The sequence below is a fragment of the Porites lutea genome, chromosome 9, assembly GCF_958299795.1.
Source record: "Porites lutea chromosome 9, jaPorLute2.1, whole genome shotgun sequence".
Taxonomy (NCBI): domain Eukaryota; kingdom Metazoa; phylum Cnidaria; class Anthozoa; order Scleractinia; family Poritidae; genus Porites; species Porites lutea.
Window position 1 is genome coordinate 11,077,886 of NC_133209.1, and position 17,761 is coordinate 11,095,646.

Below are 17,761 nucleotides of genomic sequence, written 5' to 3' on the forward strand. Positions count from 1 at the left end.
GAAACATGTCACGTTCACGTGAAAGTAGACCGCGCGGGTCACGGAAACAACAGACAAAAATAACCTTTGCAACACGCGCCCGAACTTTAAATAGATTTAACCAAATTATCATGGAGCACAGGGATTCGCTCTCTTGGTTCATTCTCTCTTGTGGGGATATAATATCGATAAAATAACCGCGGTGAGTAGGGTAAGTCACCTTTTTTAGTTTCTCATGAAGGAATTTTTCGTAATATACATAGTTCGTCCACGCTTGGAATATGCGTAAGAAGCCCATCTATAGTTAAAGATATAAAAACCCGAAGAAAATATCCAAAGACATTCAGCTCGCTTTGTCAAAAGCTATTATGCAAGTGAAGCTCGTTTACCGTATTCCTTAATTATGAATTGGCCATCATAGAGGCCAGAAAAGAGCAGTGGCGGATTTAAGGTGACTCGACCCAGTTTTTTGGGGGGGGTACCATCCTACTTTGAAGCTCTCTGGTATCCCCACCTTTACTTTTATCGTAAGTCTAACACATAGAATGGATAACATATAGATCAATCTGCAATATAACATAAAATTTTTGGCGATCGGAGTAAATGTCACGTGGTTATAATGCCACGCCCCTTTGAGGTCTGAGTCCAAAATCTGCTGTTGCCGGCATTTTTTTGTGAAAATCTCTCGGCTACACATAGTGTGCATTAGTGCCTTGCGCTCAACAGAGTTTCACCAAAATCGCAAAGACCCAATTCGAGAAATTCAGCGGTTTCCAAATTTAGGTCATAATTTATGCGAAAATGATAAGCAAACTTTACACGGATTATATCTAATAAACCAAGAGATTCATCCCTTTATTTTGGGCATCGTTATAACAGATGGGTCCTTGCAAGTCAGCAAAACGCTTTAGGGCCTTGTAAATGCGCGCGATTTCGAGCAAAGCAAACATATAGAAATTATAGTTTTCGCTATTTGTTGACGTTTGTCAGCGTTTGAGAGTCCTTCTCACGAAAAAAGCATTTTCTTAAAAATTCGTAGTTTTTTTTCCTTCAAATTTTTTCAGGGCCACAATTGATTAACTAACTACTCGGACTCTGAATTTCATGGTCATTGAAAAACTGTGACATTATCTTCTATAAGCTCAAACTTGAGTAAACATTGAAGATTTTTAGCGTTTTGGCTTAGCTTGTGCTTTGGGAGTTGTCTATTGTTTCTAGTCTGTCATTATACAACATTCTTGTTCAGCACGCGTGCAATGACCGCGCTTGGCTGACTTCCGAATGCTCACCGAGATATTCCCGTCACGAGTTGGTTTAATTATTGGCTTGCATTAAACCTATGAAAAAATGATATTTTTGTAATAGTAAGTAGACTTAGTGTGTAGCACTTCTTGATTTTTTTGCAAAGACACAAGAAGCACGAGAATTGATTAAAAATTGTTAGTTAAACCTCTATGTATCACGCGATGGCCTGTCTCACTGTACCAAATTTATAGTATCTCGGTGAGCATTCGGAAGTCAGCCAAGCGCGGTCATTGCACGCGTGCTGAACAAGAATGTTGTATAATGACAGACTAGAAACAATAGACAACTCCCAAAGCACAAGCTAAGCCAAAACGCTAAAAATCTTCAATGTTTACTCAAGTTTGAGCTTATAGAAGATAATGTCACAGTTTTTCAATGACCATGAAATTCAGAGTCCGAGTAGTTAGTTAATCAATTGTGGCCCTGAAAAAATTTGAAGGAAAAAAAACTACGAATTTTTAAGAAAATGCTTTTTTCGTGAGATTGACTCTTAAACGCCGACAAATGTCAATAAATAGCGAAAACTATAATTTCTATATGTTTGCTTTGCTCGAAATCGCGCGCATTTACAAGGCCCTAAAGCGTTTTGCTGACTTGCAAGGACCCATCTGTTATAACGATGCCCAAAATAAAGGGATGAATCTCTTGGTTTATTAGATATAATCCGTGTAAAGTTTGCTTATCATTTTCGCATAAATTATGACCTAAATTTGGAAACCGCTGAATTTCTCGAATTGGGTCTTTGCGATTTTGGTGAAACTCTGTTGAGCGCAAGGCACTAATGCACACTATGTGTAGCCGAGAGATTTTCACGAAAAAATGCTGGCAACAGCAGATTTTGGACTCAGACCTCAAAGGGGCGTGGCATTATAACCACGTGACATTTACTCCGATCGCCAAAAATTTTATGTTATATTGTAGATTGATCTATATGTTATCCATTCTTTGTGTTATACTTACGATAAAAGTAAAGGTGGGGATACCAGACAGCTTCAAAGTAGGATGGTACCCCCTAAAAAAAACTGGGTCGAGTCACCTTAAATGGGATCTGGAGGGCCAGGGGCCCCACATTAATTTTTAATACAAGGTTCATCGACATAAAGACTGTTAGAGAGTGTACACTGCACTTTTTAATACAAAGGTCTTCAAGAGATGATAAACATTCTAGAACTTTCTAGAAAGTTCTCGAAAATGTTCCGTTTCTCACAAAGAATTGAGAACTTAATGCACTGGAGGATTGCGAGATTTAGAATTCCTTAAAAGCTCATGATTTCTGGCCCTGTTCAGCTGTTCGTCCTAATCCTCTCTTCAGCAGAGAATATGAAGATGTTTATTTGAGTGGGAGTTAAGAATAACAAGAAAAAAAGCTGGAGTTATTAATGGGATAAACAATAGTAAATAATGGTGTGACTCCTGAGTTCCGCTTCTATAGCATTTTGAGTTTAAACGGTCTTTGAACGAACGGTTAGATTGTTTTCGGGTGTCCCTGTTTATGGGTTCCTGAATAAGAACCTCAATGAGACAATTGGTCTAACTCTCCGTAAATGAGCATGACCCCTCCTGGCATGACCCCGCCCTCGGAATATCAGGATTACTTGTTACGGTGACGGAAGGGGGTGAATGATAAGCACCCCAAGGAAAGTACTCCGGAGCCATGTGTAAAAGGAATTGAAAATGCAGCTTGACAGTATAGTCTAACGAGTAACGGGTGTAATGGACTATCTAAATAATTTGACGGTTTGGCAGAAATCGCACTATTCACACTTACAAGACAAAACAAAGGAACGATACTCATCTACCGAACCCTAAACTAGAAAAAAACACATTTAGATTTTCAGGTGCGGTTGTTTTTAATAATTTACCCACATAAATAAAAGAAACCACGTCGCCTTCTCCATTTTTAAGAACTTTCCTAGATTTCATTTTAGCCATTAGTTTTTCTTATTAATATTTAAATAAATACTTAGGTAATTTCGATAGCTTTCTTATTTGTCGTAATCTTAAACAAATTGTGATTTTCATGAATATATGTGATTTCCCTTTTATTCACTTTTTAAAATCCTTGCACTTCATTTTAAAGTAATTTTGAATTTTTGAATTTTTATCGTGTAGTCGTAACAGTCCGCAGGGCCCCTTTTGATACCAGCCAATGGCTGATAGGGCCACTCTGCCTAAACAAAGTTGACTTGACTTGACTTGAATTCAATGGAACCCCGATATAACGAGCCTCTATAAACGTTTTAATCAGCGTATAAAGTACGGTAAGTTGATCGGAGCATTGATCCAGTGTGAGTAATGCGCAAGAATAGCTAGCCAGAAAATCCCTCATTGCAATTTCTACATATCTAAATCTACATGCATCTACGAATACTTGACAAAGGTTACCCATTGCGCCGAAAACAACCAAATAAATTAATTAATGAGGTAATGAGGTAATTATGAAAATTAACTATCGTCCCTAACAGTACGCTTGAAAATTTAATAGTCTAAAGTCTCTATCCTCTTAATGTCTGGCGGAAGAGCTTTACAATCTGCATTGATTGTTCTCGGTAACAAACTTTTCGCATATAGATGTTGCCCTTGGAACCTGGATTTAAAGTACTTAAGAACCAGTAAGTATTTATATAAAGTGGGATGGGAGTGGTAGAAAAGCACTGCCTTTCAATGGAGGAAGAGCTCAAATCGCAGGCACTTATACCACTGGTCAGGAGCTGCCAGTAGTGGATCCAGATCTTTTTAAAGTAAGTGAGGGGCCTGCTCATCCAGTCCTGGAGATAAGAGGGAGACCAGGCCTCGAAAATTATTTTTCTCATTTTTCTGCACAATCTTATCCCTTTTGCCCTTCCCTTGGTCGTCTTCCGAGGTGGAAAGACTGGGGACGATGTGGTGACGCAATCATTCCATATATGGAAATTTAATGGCTGACAGCAACTACCGGCTACTTTTCTCTTTCTCCGCCACGTGAATTCATCTCGAGAAAGCTGCTCGGAGATTTTGCCTTATCTTGAGTGATTTACTCACTCCAGGGCTCGGTTAAAGTGGATCTTTAGAAATAACCATGTCTGTCGTTGGGTTTGACGTCGGAAATGAGATCTGCTACGTCGCCGTTGCTCGCGGCGGAGGCATCGAGACGATTGTTAACGAGTACAGTGACAGGAAAACGCCGTGAGTTTCACTTAAGCTTAAGCTCAAGCTTATATATTGCATAGTTTTAGCCTTGTATGTTTTCTTTATTGCCCCTGGCTAAAATGGCTATTAATGCTTTTGTGTTTTTGTCAAAACTCAGAGCAAGCAATTTCAAAATACGAAGCAACTAGCCTGCTTTTGGGTATGAAACTGCTAGCTAGAAATCAATTTAACCCAAGCTTATAAAAAAAATCTGCACAGGGCTTTTCCAATTAATCTGTCTCATTTTGTAATTTGTCTCACGGTAGGACCGTTGTGTCGTTTGGAGATAGAACCAGGAGTATGGGAGTCGATGCCAAAAACCAGGTAATTGGTTTTAGTTGTGGTTGTTCTCGTGCATTTCTGATCTCCGTGAGTTATTACAACATTACGAGTGATGCACATCATGCATACGTGCACGCAAACCAAATATTATAAGCTCAAAGTAAATCAAAATGTTTTTTTTTACTTTCAGATGACTTTTAACTTAAAAAATACTGTGAGCCAATTCAAGCGACTTATTGGAAGAAAATTTAGCGATCCAGTGGTTGCGGAAGAAAAGAGAAGACAAAATTGTCAGTTGGTTGAAAGGCCTGGGGATAGCATTGGTTTAAAGGTAAGCTTAACTATGAAGAAGCTGAGTTGCTCTAAACTTCATTTATGTGTGGTTAAATCTGAATTGGCAGTATGGTACTCCATAAAGTTGTGGACGGAGAGGGTAACAAGTGTCTTTACTTTTGGTTTGAGTAAGGAGTCTGAAATAAGTTTTAATATCTAGCCGGATGGAGTGTCCATCCAGGAATTTACTTTATTCTCTGCATGGGTTTACTAAAATTTATGCCTGACGAGTGCAGTCAATGATATTGATAATCAGTATTAAACACTTGCTAACTATTGATAAAATAGATCAACATTAAACTGAAAATTGATAGGGGAAATACATGTACAGCATGCAAAGAAAGTAGTGTCCAATAGCCCGGAGCTAGTGGAATTTGCTGTCGGGCTTGTGAATTCTGTTTTTAACTTGCCCGATGGGCAAGTGATGTTTTTAAAGGAATTCGAATAACCGAAGAACTGGGCAATCAATTCTGCTCGTTAAAAAGTTTTTGGGGCTAGTTGAAATAACAATTGGGCTAGTAAATGCTAGCTTCAACTTGCCTGAATGGCAAGCTGTAAAAATGATTTTCTTTGCACTCTGATGTAGTTGTGACCAACTGATAATTATTGATTTTATGGGCACTAAAATTTCAAATGTGTATAAGGCTAGGTGTTTAGTTGAGTTAGGCTTAGTCAACAAGTCCTTCAAGAGTGGAAGCTGAAACACTATCATTAGCATTTACATAATAATAAGAAGAACCGCTTGGAGCTTGGAGCCAGGAGCCAGGGGGAGAACCAACAAATAATATATAGATTTAGCCACAGCTAAAAAAAAAAGAAGAAAAAAAATAGTCTTTGGTCACATTTAAGAGCAATAATGGCTCTTGATCACAGTAGATAAGGTGTGGAAAACAAATCAGGCCAAATTTTTTGCATTTGACAAGTTTAGAAATTCTTGCCAATAAATCTGGGTGCGTGCAAACCATTCTTTAATTTTTTTTTTTTATACACCACATCTGAGGAGAAAGAGTACTATGAGGCGCCCATCATACAGACCTCGTACAAAATGCAGTATTTCACAGTTTTTCAAGACAAATTGCATTCATTCAATACTCAGGACCATCGAAGCACGTGTGGACTTTTAATTAGCGAAACCGTCCAAAAAATGTCCAAAATCACCTATACGGCCAGCTGGTTCTAGCTTTTGACAAGCGCCCAATTTGCGAAGAAATTTTAAAAGAGTTACGCTTCAACGTGATAAAGAATTTATTGAGTCTATTTTTTATTAATGGTTTTATAACGATGTGTAATCTTAAAAAGCGTTTGATATGCTCGGCATTTTGAGTACTCCTGCAAGCGATGTTTATGAACGCCTGAAAACAAACGACAAAGCGATGAAAATTACACTTTTGAGACTACCAACAATCAAAAGAAACTTAATTCGGTAGAACATTTTCAGAGACAACAATTTTCATTCACGAAAACAAATGAGTATTTAAGTGTCTCTAAGAATGCTCAAGTCTTTACTAGTAAGCTTAAAGATTAAGTTTATGTTTTAAGCTGCCGGTTTCCCGGTGTTTGCTTTTTTCAAAGATGAATTCACTACAAGAAAATCGCTCAAAGCTTTCTTTCTACAGCCAAAATTATAACTAAATATTCTTCCAAAAGTTTTTTCTTTCTATTTACGGTGAATGAATATCGACTAAAGGCTTTTTAAAGTTCTGTAAGCTTAAGCTTATATGAAACCTCATACTAGGTCAGATCAGTGTCTCAGTTAAATCTTTTAAATACAAACATGCATAAACTAGCTTCATAAACTGTGCCGCTGGACTTAATAATTACTCAGGCTTACCATATTTCGAGATGCAGCTCCTGAAAGCTATCAAGTAAGGCAAGGATTGCTTGAGCCTTTTTGTTCGTACGCATCCAGCAGGGTGAAAAACAAAAATGATGCCATCCGAAATCGGATTATCGGCTTTGACAAGCGACACATTTCTCAACCAAAAACCCAATGAACAAACCAGCCATGAATAAGAGAACACTCTTGATGGCAGCTGTATTTCATTTTTTACATCCAGTGGAAAAAGGCAGTTAAAAACATCACAAGTTGACTCAAAATTCTGTCAGCTTCAGCTGTCAAAGTAAACAACTTTCAAGATGCTGCAAAAATTTTACACATGAACTCACCTGTTAAATTTTAACCAATCAGAGCATAAAAATTGGACGTGGAGCGTGACCAACACGTGGACATGGTTAGAAAAGGTCTTCCCCGCCTGTATTTTAAAAAAACTGGCTGAATTTTTGCGTCTGAGGTCAGTTTGAAATCAAAATCGTAATAGTGCATGGTGATACTGACATAAACACAACATATTTGATATGAATTTTTAAAAAAAAGTAAACATGAGCCTGCGATCATTTGAAAACGAGTAAATTGTCAGCGGATAACTTCAAAAAATACTCGAGCTTGATGGGTCGAGAGCTGAGCCCACGATACGGTTAGGTGATACTGGTCAGCAGATACCCTGTTTTGACAGCTGTCAATTGATGACAACATTGATGTGCAATCAGCTTTCTCCTGGGCTCCCAAAGTAGCTAGAAAGTGTGAGAGTAAATATCAGTATGCCTGTGGTGCAGACAGACGGGCAGCGGGTGGGCAGGCGGGCGGTGTACGGTCACGTGATATCCAGATTTTCTGGGATGGGTAGATTTACTTACCCATGGTGCTCCGCAGGCACGCTTTGCGTGCCAGAGCTCGGCTAAAAATTAGTAACTATAAAGTAGAATGGAAAGTACTAGCATATGTTGCATTAATTGGTCATTGCAAATTGAATTCTTGGCATCCAAATGTTCATTGGCTTTTGCTCACCAAAATAATAGCTAGCTGCTATGTATGTTCATACATACATCCATATCTTATTGTCTTGTCCCCACAGGGCTTTTCAGAGTCATTGTTGCAACAATAATTTAGAAAAACACACACACATCATAGAGAAGGCTAAAGACGTGTACATGTATACTTAACACAGTGAAATACATTTTTGGACTTGTATCAGCATTTTTTTAAAGTGATGTTCATTGTTTTTGGTATCTGTAGACCTCTTTACATATGCATTACCTCTCTGCCTTGCCTATGAGCATGCCCCCTGGGGTGCTCTGACTGTGGTGTGCAAATGGAGGGAGAGCCAGGGCTCCCCAGATATCTTGCTCCCAGGGCAATGTTACTTGTAGCAATACAAGTCAAATATAAGTAGGCCCAGATTCCTGTAGGTTGGTAAGAAATGTGGGCCATTGTGGATCAACTTTGCTTCTGTTTTGTAGGTCCGTTATTTGGAAAATGAGGAAGTATTCTCTCCAGAACAGGTTATGGCCATGATCCTGACAAAACTTAAAGTGATATCTGAAACTGAACTGTCCACAAAAGTTACAGACTGTGTAGTATCTGTAAGTACTAATACTATTGTTCTTTTAGTCAAGTGATATTAAAAGTTGGAAGTCAACAGGGCATTCAGGCTTTCAAAATGTGATATCTGAGGTCTTTTTATGGCAAGAAGCTGTAAAGAAAAAGACATGATTATACATAAAGTTTTGTTTTTGTAGTTTGTAAATTGATGAGCGTAGTATTGTTTATGGGTTGTTTTGCATAATATCATAGTTTGCCCTATGTGCTGCTTCTTTAATGTTGGGGAGCCAAAAATTCAGCTGAAACTGATATTATTACCCCCCAATTCCTTGCTCTCTGCAGGTCTGAGGTACATGTATTGGTTGTTATGAAGCATTATTTGTTTGTAGGTTCCCTGCTTCTATACTGACAGACAAAGAAGAGCTATGCTGGATGCAGTGTCCATGGCCGGAATGAACTGTCTTAGACTTATGAATGATACTACAGCAGGTACAGTTCTTACACATGTACACCACTTTATATCATTGTGTAAGGCTGAAGAGACTGGATATTATCTGCTGCACTTATAAAATATGCTTAACCCATTCGCTCCTGAGCCGCTTGTAACTACCCAAGTGGATCCACGTCCTTTCTACTGCTTGTGACATCATCAGTTTTAATGGTCAAGGATAGCTTTGTCTGCTAATTTGTACAGAGTGATGAGATCTTTCAAACCAGGGTTGTCAAAAAATTTTGAAGTAGACGGCTGAGTTGTCAAAGTAACCGGCTAGTCCAGGGATATTTTATTTTAAAAATGCCATCCATAAAGAAATGCCAAGCAGAGTAGCCGGTCGGGACTAACCAAGTAGGCACCGATTTTTGCCAGCAGCGGGCTACTTTTGACAACCCTGTCAAACCATACCAAAATGAGCACAATTCAGTCAAGGACACCGTAGAAAAAGGCAAAAAACCATGTAACATTGACCTGAAAATTTGCATGAAAATCTTGTTCCACTACCCATCTACCTTTTCTTTCATCTAATCCAAAGATCCTAAAAACTTTTCCCACCAAAATGAAGCCTACTAAATGCCTGGCAAGAGAGAAAAAAATGAGGCAAGTAAAGCAAAAAAAGAGGGGATAAGAGAAAGCAAAAATTTTGACATCTCGAAATTTTGCTTTCTGTGCATGCCTGAACTTCACAAGCTAATATTTTGCATCTGGATCAGAAGGCTGCAAACTGTACAACCTCTAAATGGCTTTGTGGTAAGTTTTAGCTCTTTATAGAACGACAGTGACCAGAAAACCACTCGACAAGTCTCAAAACGTGTTTTTCAGCAAAATCTCCAGGGGCAACATGCAACAAAAAAGGTGACATGCTTGGCTGTTTTTTTTTTTTTTTTAAGTTGCCTTGGCTTATGGTATTTACAAACAAGACCTTCCAACTGAAAAACCAAGGAATGTGGTGTTTGTTGATATGGGTCATTCTTCATTACAAGTTTCGGCCTGTGCATTCTTAAAGGGAACTCTCAAGGTATGTACATTGTACATTGTCATGTACTTGTATGATGTAATTTGAGACTGCTAAGACAAAACAAGCCTGATTTCAACACTTTTTAGTGAATTATAATTTTATAATAACATGTGAAGTATCCTTAAAAATGAACGTCACTTGCCAAAATTGGTAAACAGATCAATTCTTTATTCTAAGCTATTTTGTTGAGTAAGTTTATCCTTTCCAATACTCACAGCTTATTATAACTCCATGTAGGTTCTTGCCACTGTAGCCGATCCAAACTTAGGAGGCAGGAATTTTGATGAAGTGTTGAGAGATCATTTTATGGAAGAATTTAAAGTAGGTTACTCCTTTTGCTTAATGTCTTTTATCAACTTTACAGCTAGTGTTTGATGCACACATTTACATGAAACATTAGCTGTCCATATGCTTCTTTGGATAGAGTTCCTTTATTACACTAAGAAAATCTGTTTAGGTCACACAGTTATCTTCACCATGTGTGGCTGATTAGCAAGATCCTGTTGCATGTCATGCTTTTCACTTAACAACCTTACATTACTTTTTCCGTGATTAGAAGAAGTACAAGTTGGATGTTTCAACAAATGCGAAAGCTAATATTCGCCTCCTCCGAGAATGTGAGAAGTTAAAAAAGCTGATGAGTGCTAACTCAGAGGATATACCCATGAATGTTGAGTGTCTGATGGAAGATACGGATGTTACAGGGAGATTGAAAAGGTATAGCCTCAGCTTAAGCACTCTGTGCTTATAAGGCCACTATTATAAAAACCAAAAAATTATCCCTCCAGGTTTCCATGATATACATTAAGTATGCTAAATTTAAGGCCTTTATAAGAGTCTAATTATTTTAACTGTGTTAATGAGAGAGTTAGACTAAGGGTGAAATTGACTTCATTAATAACTTTTCTCGCAAGTTTAACCCATTCGCCCCTGAACCGCCCGTAACCGCCCGTGCGGATCCAGGTCCTTTCTACCCATTGTGATGTCATCAGTTTTAACGGTTAAGGACAACTTTCTTCGCTAACTTGTGCAGAGTGAAGAGATCTTTCAAACCATACCAGAATGAGCACAATTCAGTCAAGGACACCGGAGAAACAAGCAAAAAACCACGCGACATTGACCTGAAAATCTCCATGAAAATCTTGTTCCATTACCCACCTACCTTTCCTTTCACCTAATCCTAAGATCCTAAAAGCTTTCCTAAAAACTCTTCCCACCAAAATGAAGCCCACTAAATGCCCAGCAAGAGAAAAGAAAAATGAGGCAAGAAAAGCGAAAAAAGAAGGGAGGAGAGAAAGCGAAAAGTAAAAGTCAAGACTGCTGTGTCACTTTTAAACCCAAAAACTATCTCAAAATTTTGCTTTCTGCGCATGCCCAAACTTCGCAAGCTGATATTTTGCATCTGGATCACAAGTTCGCCAAGTGTTCGACCTGTAAACCAGTTTGTGGTAAGTTTTAGCTCTTTATAGCACGACGGTGACCAGAAAACCACTCGACTACCTTCGAAGCGCGTTTTTCGGCAAAATGTCCAGGAGCGAATGGGTTAAAATTGAAATGTGTGAATGGGGCTGAGTATGCTGCATGGAATTGTTAGATCCTATGCATTCAAATTCCCACTCTGCAAACTAATTTGCAGCCTTCACACACACAACAAAATAAATCTGGCCCCCATCGTTCAAAAGGTGGATAATGTTATCCACCGAATAAATCTCTATGTACTTGATAGCGCAATTGGTTTCCCAAACACTTATCTGCTGGATAGTGATTTATCTGGGTGGATAGTGCTATCCATCTTTTGAACAATAATCACTTTCTCTCAGTCCAACTTTCTCATTGCCATGAGACTGGATGTGTTGAACTTATGTCATGAATAGAAAAGACAAAAATTATTTCTTGAAAAATGTTATTAGAAGCAATTCACATAACACTCACTGGATGATAGAAGTAAAATTTGCTGAACACATGACAAAATTCAGCACTTTATTTGTCTAAAATTTGGGCACATTTTCTAAGTTTTCTTTAAAGTGTAATTTAAAATGTATATAACGCCTATATGAAACATATTTCCTTTGTAAATGTTATTTCTCTGACCAAAATGTATCTGAAAGTACTTTGCTGCCATTTTAAATTCATTTAAAACTGGACATGTGCTCTGCTGGCCGTGGAAAAATTTAGGTCAAAGTCCTCAAAGGCAAAATTCTTAATTTAAAACTTTTCAGGATGTATTTGAACTTAACCATTCCATTTCTGTTTTTAAATGGTGCATTAATTTTTTAACCTTGCAGCATGAAAGTATGGTCTTAAAAGCCACTGCAAGGTGATTGTGTGACAGCCATTTTGTTAAAAATGAATTCTTTACTAAGGCATCAAATCATTTTCTTATACTATCCCCTAAGAACTACCAAATATATGCACAGCACACAGATCCTGATTGGCCAATCATTCCCTTAGTAGCCTGTGAATACAGTCATCTCTCCTTGCTCCTTGCCGCTAGGGATGTTATGCAGAAAATATTTTTGCGTCTCAGTGGCAGAAATTCCTTACAGATGAGTTAAAATCTGTCCGAACTTTGTTGAGGAGCTCTGTTTGGTCAATGTAGTACATTTATTGTTCTAGCTATTGTGTACAAATGACAGACAAAAGACAAAAGGCAACAAAGGTCAAATGTAAATGCAATGAATCTGCCACAAAACAGTCAACATTTGTGGAATACATTCTTCTTTACAAGAAGCATTTGAGTTTTGCTGGAGCTTGTTTGCAGAAGGACACAAAACATTACCATAATTGACCAGGAGAAACATAAAATCCAACAAATTTACATTTGAAACCCCATGACTACCAGATTAATTATGTAAACATTGATTTATGTCACCAGTATGGAACTTCTGTTACTGAGGCACAGACATCTCTTTTGCGACTTAGTGGCAAGGAGAAAGGAGACACAGCTGTATTTGCAGGTTGTTCCTGAAGCCCTTTGAAATAATAAGGAACAAAAAAAATTCTCCTGGGGAGGCGAGGAGGAGTCCATGTTCATACACAAAAGTCATGGTCAGTTCTTCTGATGTGTGACTGTTTTTGTTTAAGAGCTGATTTTGAAGAAATGATTTCAAGTTCTCTTCAGCGACTAGAAGCAACACTAAAATCATTGCTGGAAAAATCAGGTTTGTATGCTATTGTATTGTTCATATCGCAAAAGTGGCTGTTGTGATTGAGTTTGACTGAACATAATTATTTTTATAACATATAAAAATACTTTCTGGTGTTACTCTCAACAGGACTAAAGCTTGCTGATATAGAGGCAGTTGAAATAGTGGGAGGCTCTACACGCATTCCTGCTGTCAAAAATATTATAAAGAAAGCTTTTGAGAAAGAGGTCAGCACAACTCTGAATGCAGATGAGGCTGTGGCTAGAGGTTGTGCCCTGCAAAGTGCAATGCTCTCACCTACTTTCAGAGTACGGGAATTTGCTGTCAATGATGTGTCACCATATCCTATTGTTCTCAACTGGAAATCACACAATGCTGAGGATGAAGGGTATGAACTGAATCAATTTCATTTTTATTTACTGTCTAACATTTTAACACCTTGATAGGTAAGTGATTTTACAGGTGACCCACGCTCGAAATATGACCATCAGTACTGTTGCGTAACGTTCAAAATATAAAGATTTGTATGGGAGAAAAACAAAATTGTTTCTGTTGCCTACGAATGTAAAAGGATTTAAATGAAAATCGGCTAACCTTGCTTAAGTTGTGTGTTTGTTCTTTCCTGTGTGGTTTCCAAGCTGATTTATGGCCATTTGATGGGCATTATTGGAATCGGTTTGCTCTCTAAGTAATAGATTCCCAAGGTTGGGCACTGGAACAAAGCAATGGATCAGATCTGCTAAAGGAAAACACAGCACTTACACTGATCTGATTCTTGTGGGACGTAAAAGAACCTGCACCACTGTTTGAAAAGAGTAGGGGCGTAGACCCCGGTGTTGTGGTCAACCTTCTCACATCACATTATTCACATCATGGGCTGGGTGGGTACAGTAAGCTCACAAATGGACTGAGAGTGGCTGCCAGTGGCGGCTTTGTATGCTGACGTCCGTGCTTACTGTTCACATGTTAAAAAATGTATTGTAAGGGGGCATGTCTGTTGTCCTATCATCCACGACTCTTCATTCATTCGTTAATAGGTTTTTCCCCATACAAATCCTTATATTTCAAATGTTATGCAACAATGCCGATGCTCGCCAATGCTCATATTTCAAGCTTGGGTTACCTGTGGTGGTTTATGTTAAGGTGTCGATACAAATCTCTTTAAATTCACCTGTTATGAATAATCCAAATCCTATGCCCTCATTGATATTTGGCTAGTATTTTCAAATCAAGTAAGAATAAAAGGTGTGCATGATGGCACCATTTTAGTTTAAATATTTCAAACAATTTACCAAAGGTATAGTAGTGTTACCAGTACATGTACCTTAAGGTTATGATTTGATATGCCTCTTTTAGGGTAATCATTGATTTAGCTCTGTTTGTGATAGTAACTGCTGTTTTGACAACTTGTGTTGAAGCCGTAATCATTGTTATTTTTAAACGATCATTTTGACTTTCACAATAATGTGCTTGATGTCAAAACAAATGTAACTGTCACCAATCTTCCTTATAAGGACTGTTAGCAAACCATCAACCTGTTTTAAGAAATGGTTGTAATTTGTTTACTTAATATTATGCCATTCCTGAGTGTATAACTGTGAACAAAGGCTTAGGTTATCAAACTACAATGATCTTCTTTAATTTTCAACCTTAAACTTGATCTTACAGTCTCTCTTCCCCTGACTCATCTTATTTGCTCACTGACATGAAATTCTAGACAGTTCTTAGAACAACTTTCAACGCTGTTGTTTAATCTTATTGTTTATTGCCCCAGGGAGATGGAGGTTTTTGCTGTTAACCACAATTTCCCTTTCTCAAAGATGCTGACTTTTTATCGCAAAGAACCATTCAACTTAGAAGCAAGCTATGATAAAAATGTTGATCTTCCTCTTAAAGATGGATTTATAGGTAAGCCCCTTCAATAATCCTTAAAAATAAGGCTGGTGTTTCACTAGCAACAGGGACGGTGTTGACCAGTGTCATAACCAGAAGCATAGCTTTACAATCCAGTGAGGACAGTGTTGTGATTTCAATTACTACTCCATCACTAACCATCTAGTGAAAACTAGGTTATTGGAGAAGCAGAGGAACTAAACCAATTACCAAGTTTGAGAGTGAGCACAGTTATTGGTTTATCTTTCCGCTTCTTCTTCCAACTCCATGGTTCACACAGGCCTTGAAAAGTCCTTGAAAATTGAAAAATTGATGGATATCCTTAAAAAGTCCTTGAATTCTCCACAGAAGTCCTTGATTATTTTTGAAAGCTCCTTGAATAAAAATAACCTTAGTTAAAAAAAAAAACATGTTTTGCACAAAGGAATGATCGAAAGCAATGCGGAGCAATACACAAATTTTCCTTGGTGATCAAGAAAGTGTTTTCTTACGATTTCGGTGTTCTTGGCATAGTACATTTTCCGTTATTTGAAGCACCCTTTTAACCGTGCTTTAATGAAGGAAGGTATTGCAATAAGTGAACGCCCTTCCACCTGCGCATTTTAAAGGTCTTCAGTTCATGTTATTGGGGAAAAGAAGTCCTTGAAAAAATGGGTTTAGTCCTTGAAAAGTCCTTGCTTTGATTTTTTTCCCAAAAAATTCTGTATGAACCATGCAACTCTGACAATCTGGTTTTCACTAGATTGTAAGCGATGGTGTCTGAAGCAGAGTAAAATAAAATGGAAACATTCAGGTTCATCCAACTCTGGTTATGGCTCCAGTTTTTTAAGTTCACTAGGTCATGTGCACTCAATCAACTCCACATACAACAGTAGGACTCTGACTGTGTTGCTGGCGACTACCAGACTTTAGTGCCGGGGAATCTGGTTAAACTGTTACGCTTGCATCAAAGTCTGAGGCTTTTTTCTGTCAGGGTGTTTTTCCATCAAGGATGTGGTGCCTAGCAAGGATGGAGAATCATCAAAGATCAAAGTGAAAGTTCGTTTAGACATCCATGGTGTTTTGAATGTTGTTAATGCAAGTTTGGTGGAGAAATTTGCATCCATTCCTGAACCTGAAACTGAGAAGATGGAAGTTGAAGGACAGGAGGACAAATCAAAAGAAACATCCGGCGATGATGCCAGCAAGGTACAAAATTAGGCGAAAGAAAATACAAGTCATGCTTCAACTGGTTCTTCCTTTTCTGAAAAATGTTTGCTATGTATACATTACTTTGCACAAAACAAACAAAAATGGAAAAAATCAATCTTTTTATTAACAGCAATTTACTAAAAGAGAAAAAAGTAAAGAAGAGCGTAAAGAGTTAACATTTCTGTGCATTGTAATGCCATTATCAAGACTATATACTTGTAAAGTAACAAATGATGCAAATACTTTACACTTTATTCACACTTTGTTTTAAAAAGAGTTCTGAGTCTGGAATAATTAGCATACTTTAATACAAAGGAAAATTCTATTAACAAACAGTCTTTAGCCCAAACAGAGTCAGTTTGCATGTTTAGGGATTGTTTTAACTTACGAATTAAAAGCATCTCTTTTGATTAGGCAGTCAAATTAATTGGAAAGAAGATGAAACTGCTAAGAAGGCACTTTGGTGTTGTGGCAATAATACTGAAAAAAAAAGGGACATGTACATCTATAAATTTATGCCAGAATTGTATATTGTATTGTGCTGTTATGGTATATTTTATTTTGTACTCATATACCACAACATTTTTTTATTGTTGTTATTGTTTGCTTATTTATGAACTATTTGTTTGTTTTTTTTGGGGGGGGTACAGGATGATACAGAAGCCCAAGGATCTAGTGGGTCACAGGAAAAAGAGAGCAGTGAAGAAAAAATGGAGACATCAACTGAGGTTTGTCTACAACTTATAAATTTAAAATTTCCAAGAACTACTACAATGCAACAGGAGGGTGGAATACTAGTGTGAATTTTAACAATAAAGACTATTACTTAAGTGACCTGGTGTTGAGTCTCTGAACCTTGAGCACAAAGGTGTTCTCCCATATAAAATTAGTGACACTCTATTTTGGACTTGTTTTAACTTGAGTAACTTTTTATGTGTCACAAGTGTTTCATGAAAATCAGTGTTAGAAGATTATTGCTTTTTAAAGTTAATGATGCAATAGTTGTTAGAAATAACATGTTGTGCTGCACCTTTTCTTAGTACATTGTATCCTTATTTTTATGGTAGACTTCAGAAACAACAGAGCAGACAGATAGTGGTAAGGACAAAGAGGACAGTGTAGAAAATGACAAAGATTCCAAAGTTAAGAAGGATAATGGTGCACCACCCAAGAAAAAGAAACAGCAAGTAAAAACAATTGATTTGAGAGTGGAGTCATCAGTTCCTGCATTGAAACAGTCTGAGTTACAAGAAGCTATTGAGAAAGAGGTTTGTTCTTTAAGGTTGATTACTGTGCAATGCACTTCATTATAGCCACACAACATGCATCAGTAAGTCACAGGTCATGCTCACAAAGGCAAAAGCGGTAATATTTGTTTGATTTCAAGGTTTATGTAGCCCCAGTTGGGTTAGTTTCTTGTTAATGGGACAGTGATTCTTTAATCAACACTCCTATTTAACAGGATGTCTTGGAACGATAAAAAATATTTGCTTTGCTTTTGTCAATGTACAGATAACATAAGAAAATAAATATTGCTGATAATAAGTTTAAAAGTTTTTAACTGTTATCTTAAT

General features: G+C 37.6%; 1 protein-coding gene across 3 annotated transcripts in view; it reads left to right on the plus strand.

Annotated features, from left to right (window-relative positions):
- The first annotated feature begins 4,198 nt into the window (after positions 1–4,198).
- LOC140948688 (97 kDa heat shock protein-like) overlaps positions 4,199–17,761 on the plus strand; it is a 19,498-nt gene continuing 5,935 nt past the window's right edge. Inside the window, exons 1-14 of one of the 3 annotated variants that reach the window (XM_073397952.1) lie at positions 4,199–4,449; positions 4,719–4,776; positions 4,925–5,065; positions 8,365–8,487; positions 8,836–8,935; positions 9,830–9,957; positions 10,195–10,278; positions 10,514–10,674; positions 13,042–13,118; positions 13,233–13,491; positions 14,878–15,011; positions 15,970–16,184; positions 16,838–16,915; positions 17,255–17,455. In XM_073397952.1, coding sequence (XP_073254053.1) covers positions 4,343–4,449; positions 4,719–4,776; positions 4,925–5,065; positions 8,365–8,487; positions 8,836–8,935; positions 9,830–9,957; positions 10,195–10,278; positions 10,514–10,674; positions 13,042–13,118; positions 13,233–13,491; positions 14,878–15,011; positions 15,970–16,184; positions 16,838–16,915; positions 17,255–17,455 — 1,866 coding nt within the window. In that variant the 5' untranslated portion in view covers positions 4,199–4,342. The remainder of the gene's footprint in view (positions 4,450–4,718; positions 4,777–4,924; positions 5,066–8,364; positions 8,488–8,835; positions 8,936–9,829; positions 9,958–10,194; positions 10,279–10,513; positions 10,675–13,041; positions 13,119–13,232; positions 13,492–14,877; positions 15,012–15,969; positions 16,185–16,837; positions 16,916–17,254; positions 17,456–17,761) is intronic. The other 2 variants (XM_073397951.1, XM_073397953.1) reach the window with 2 other exon arrangements.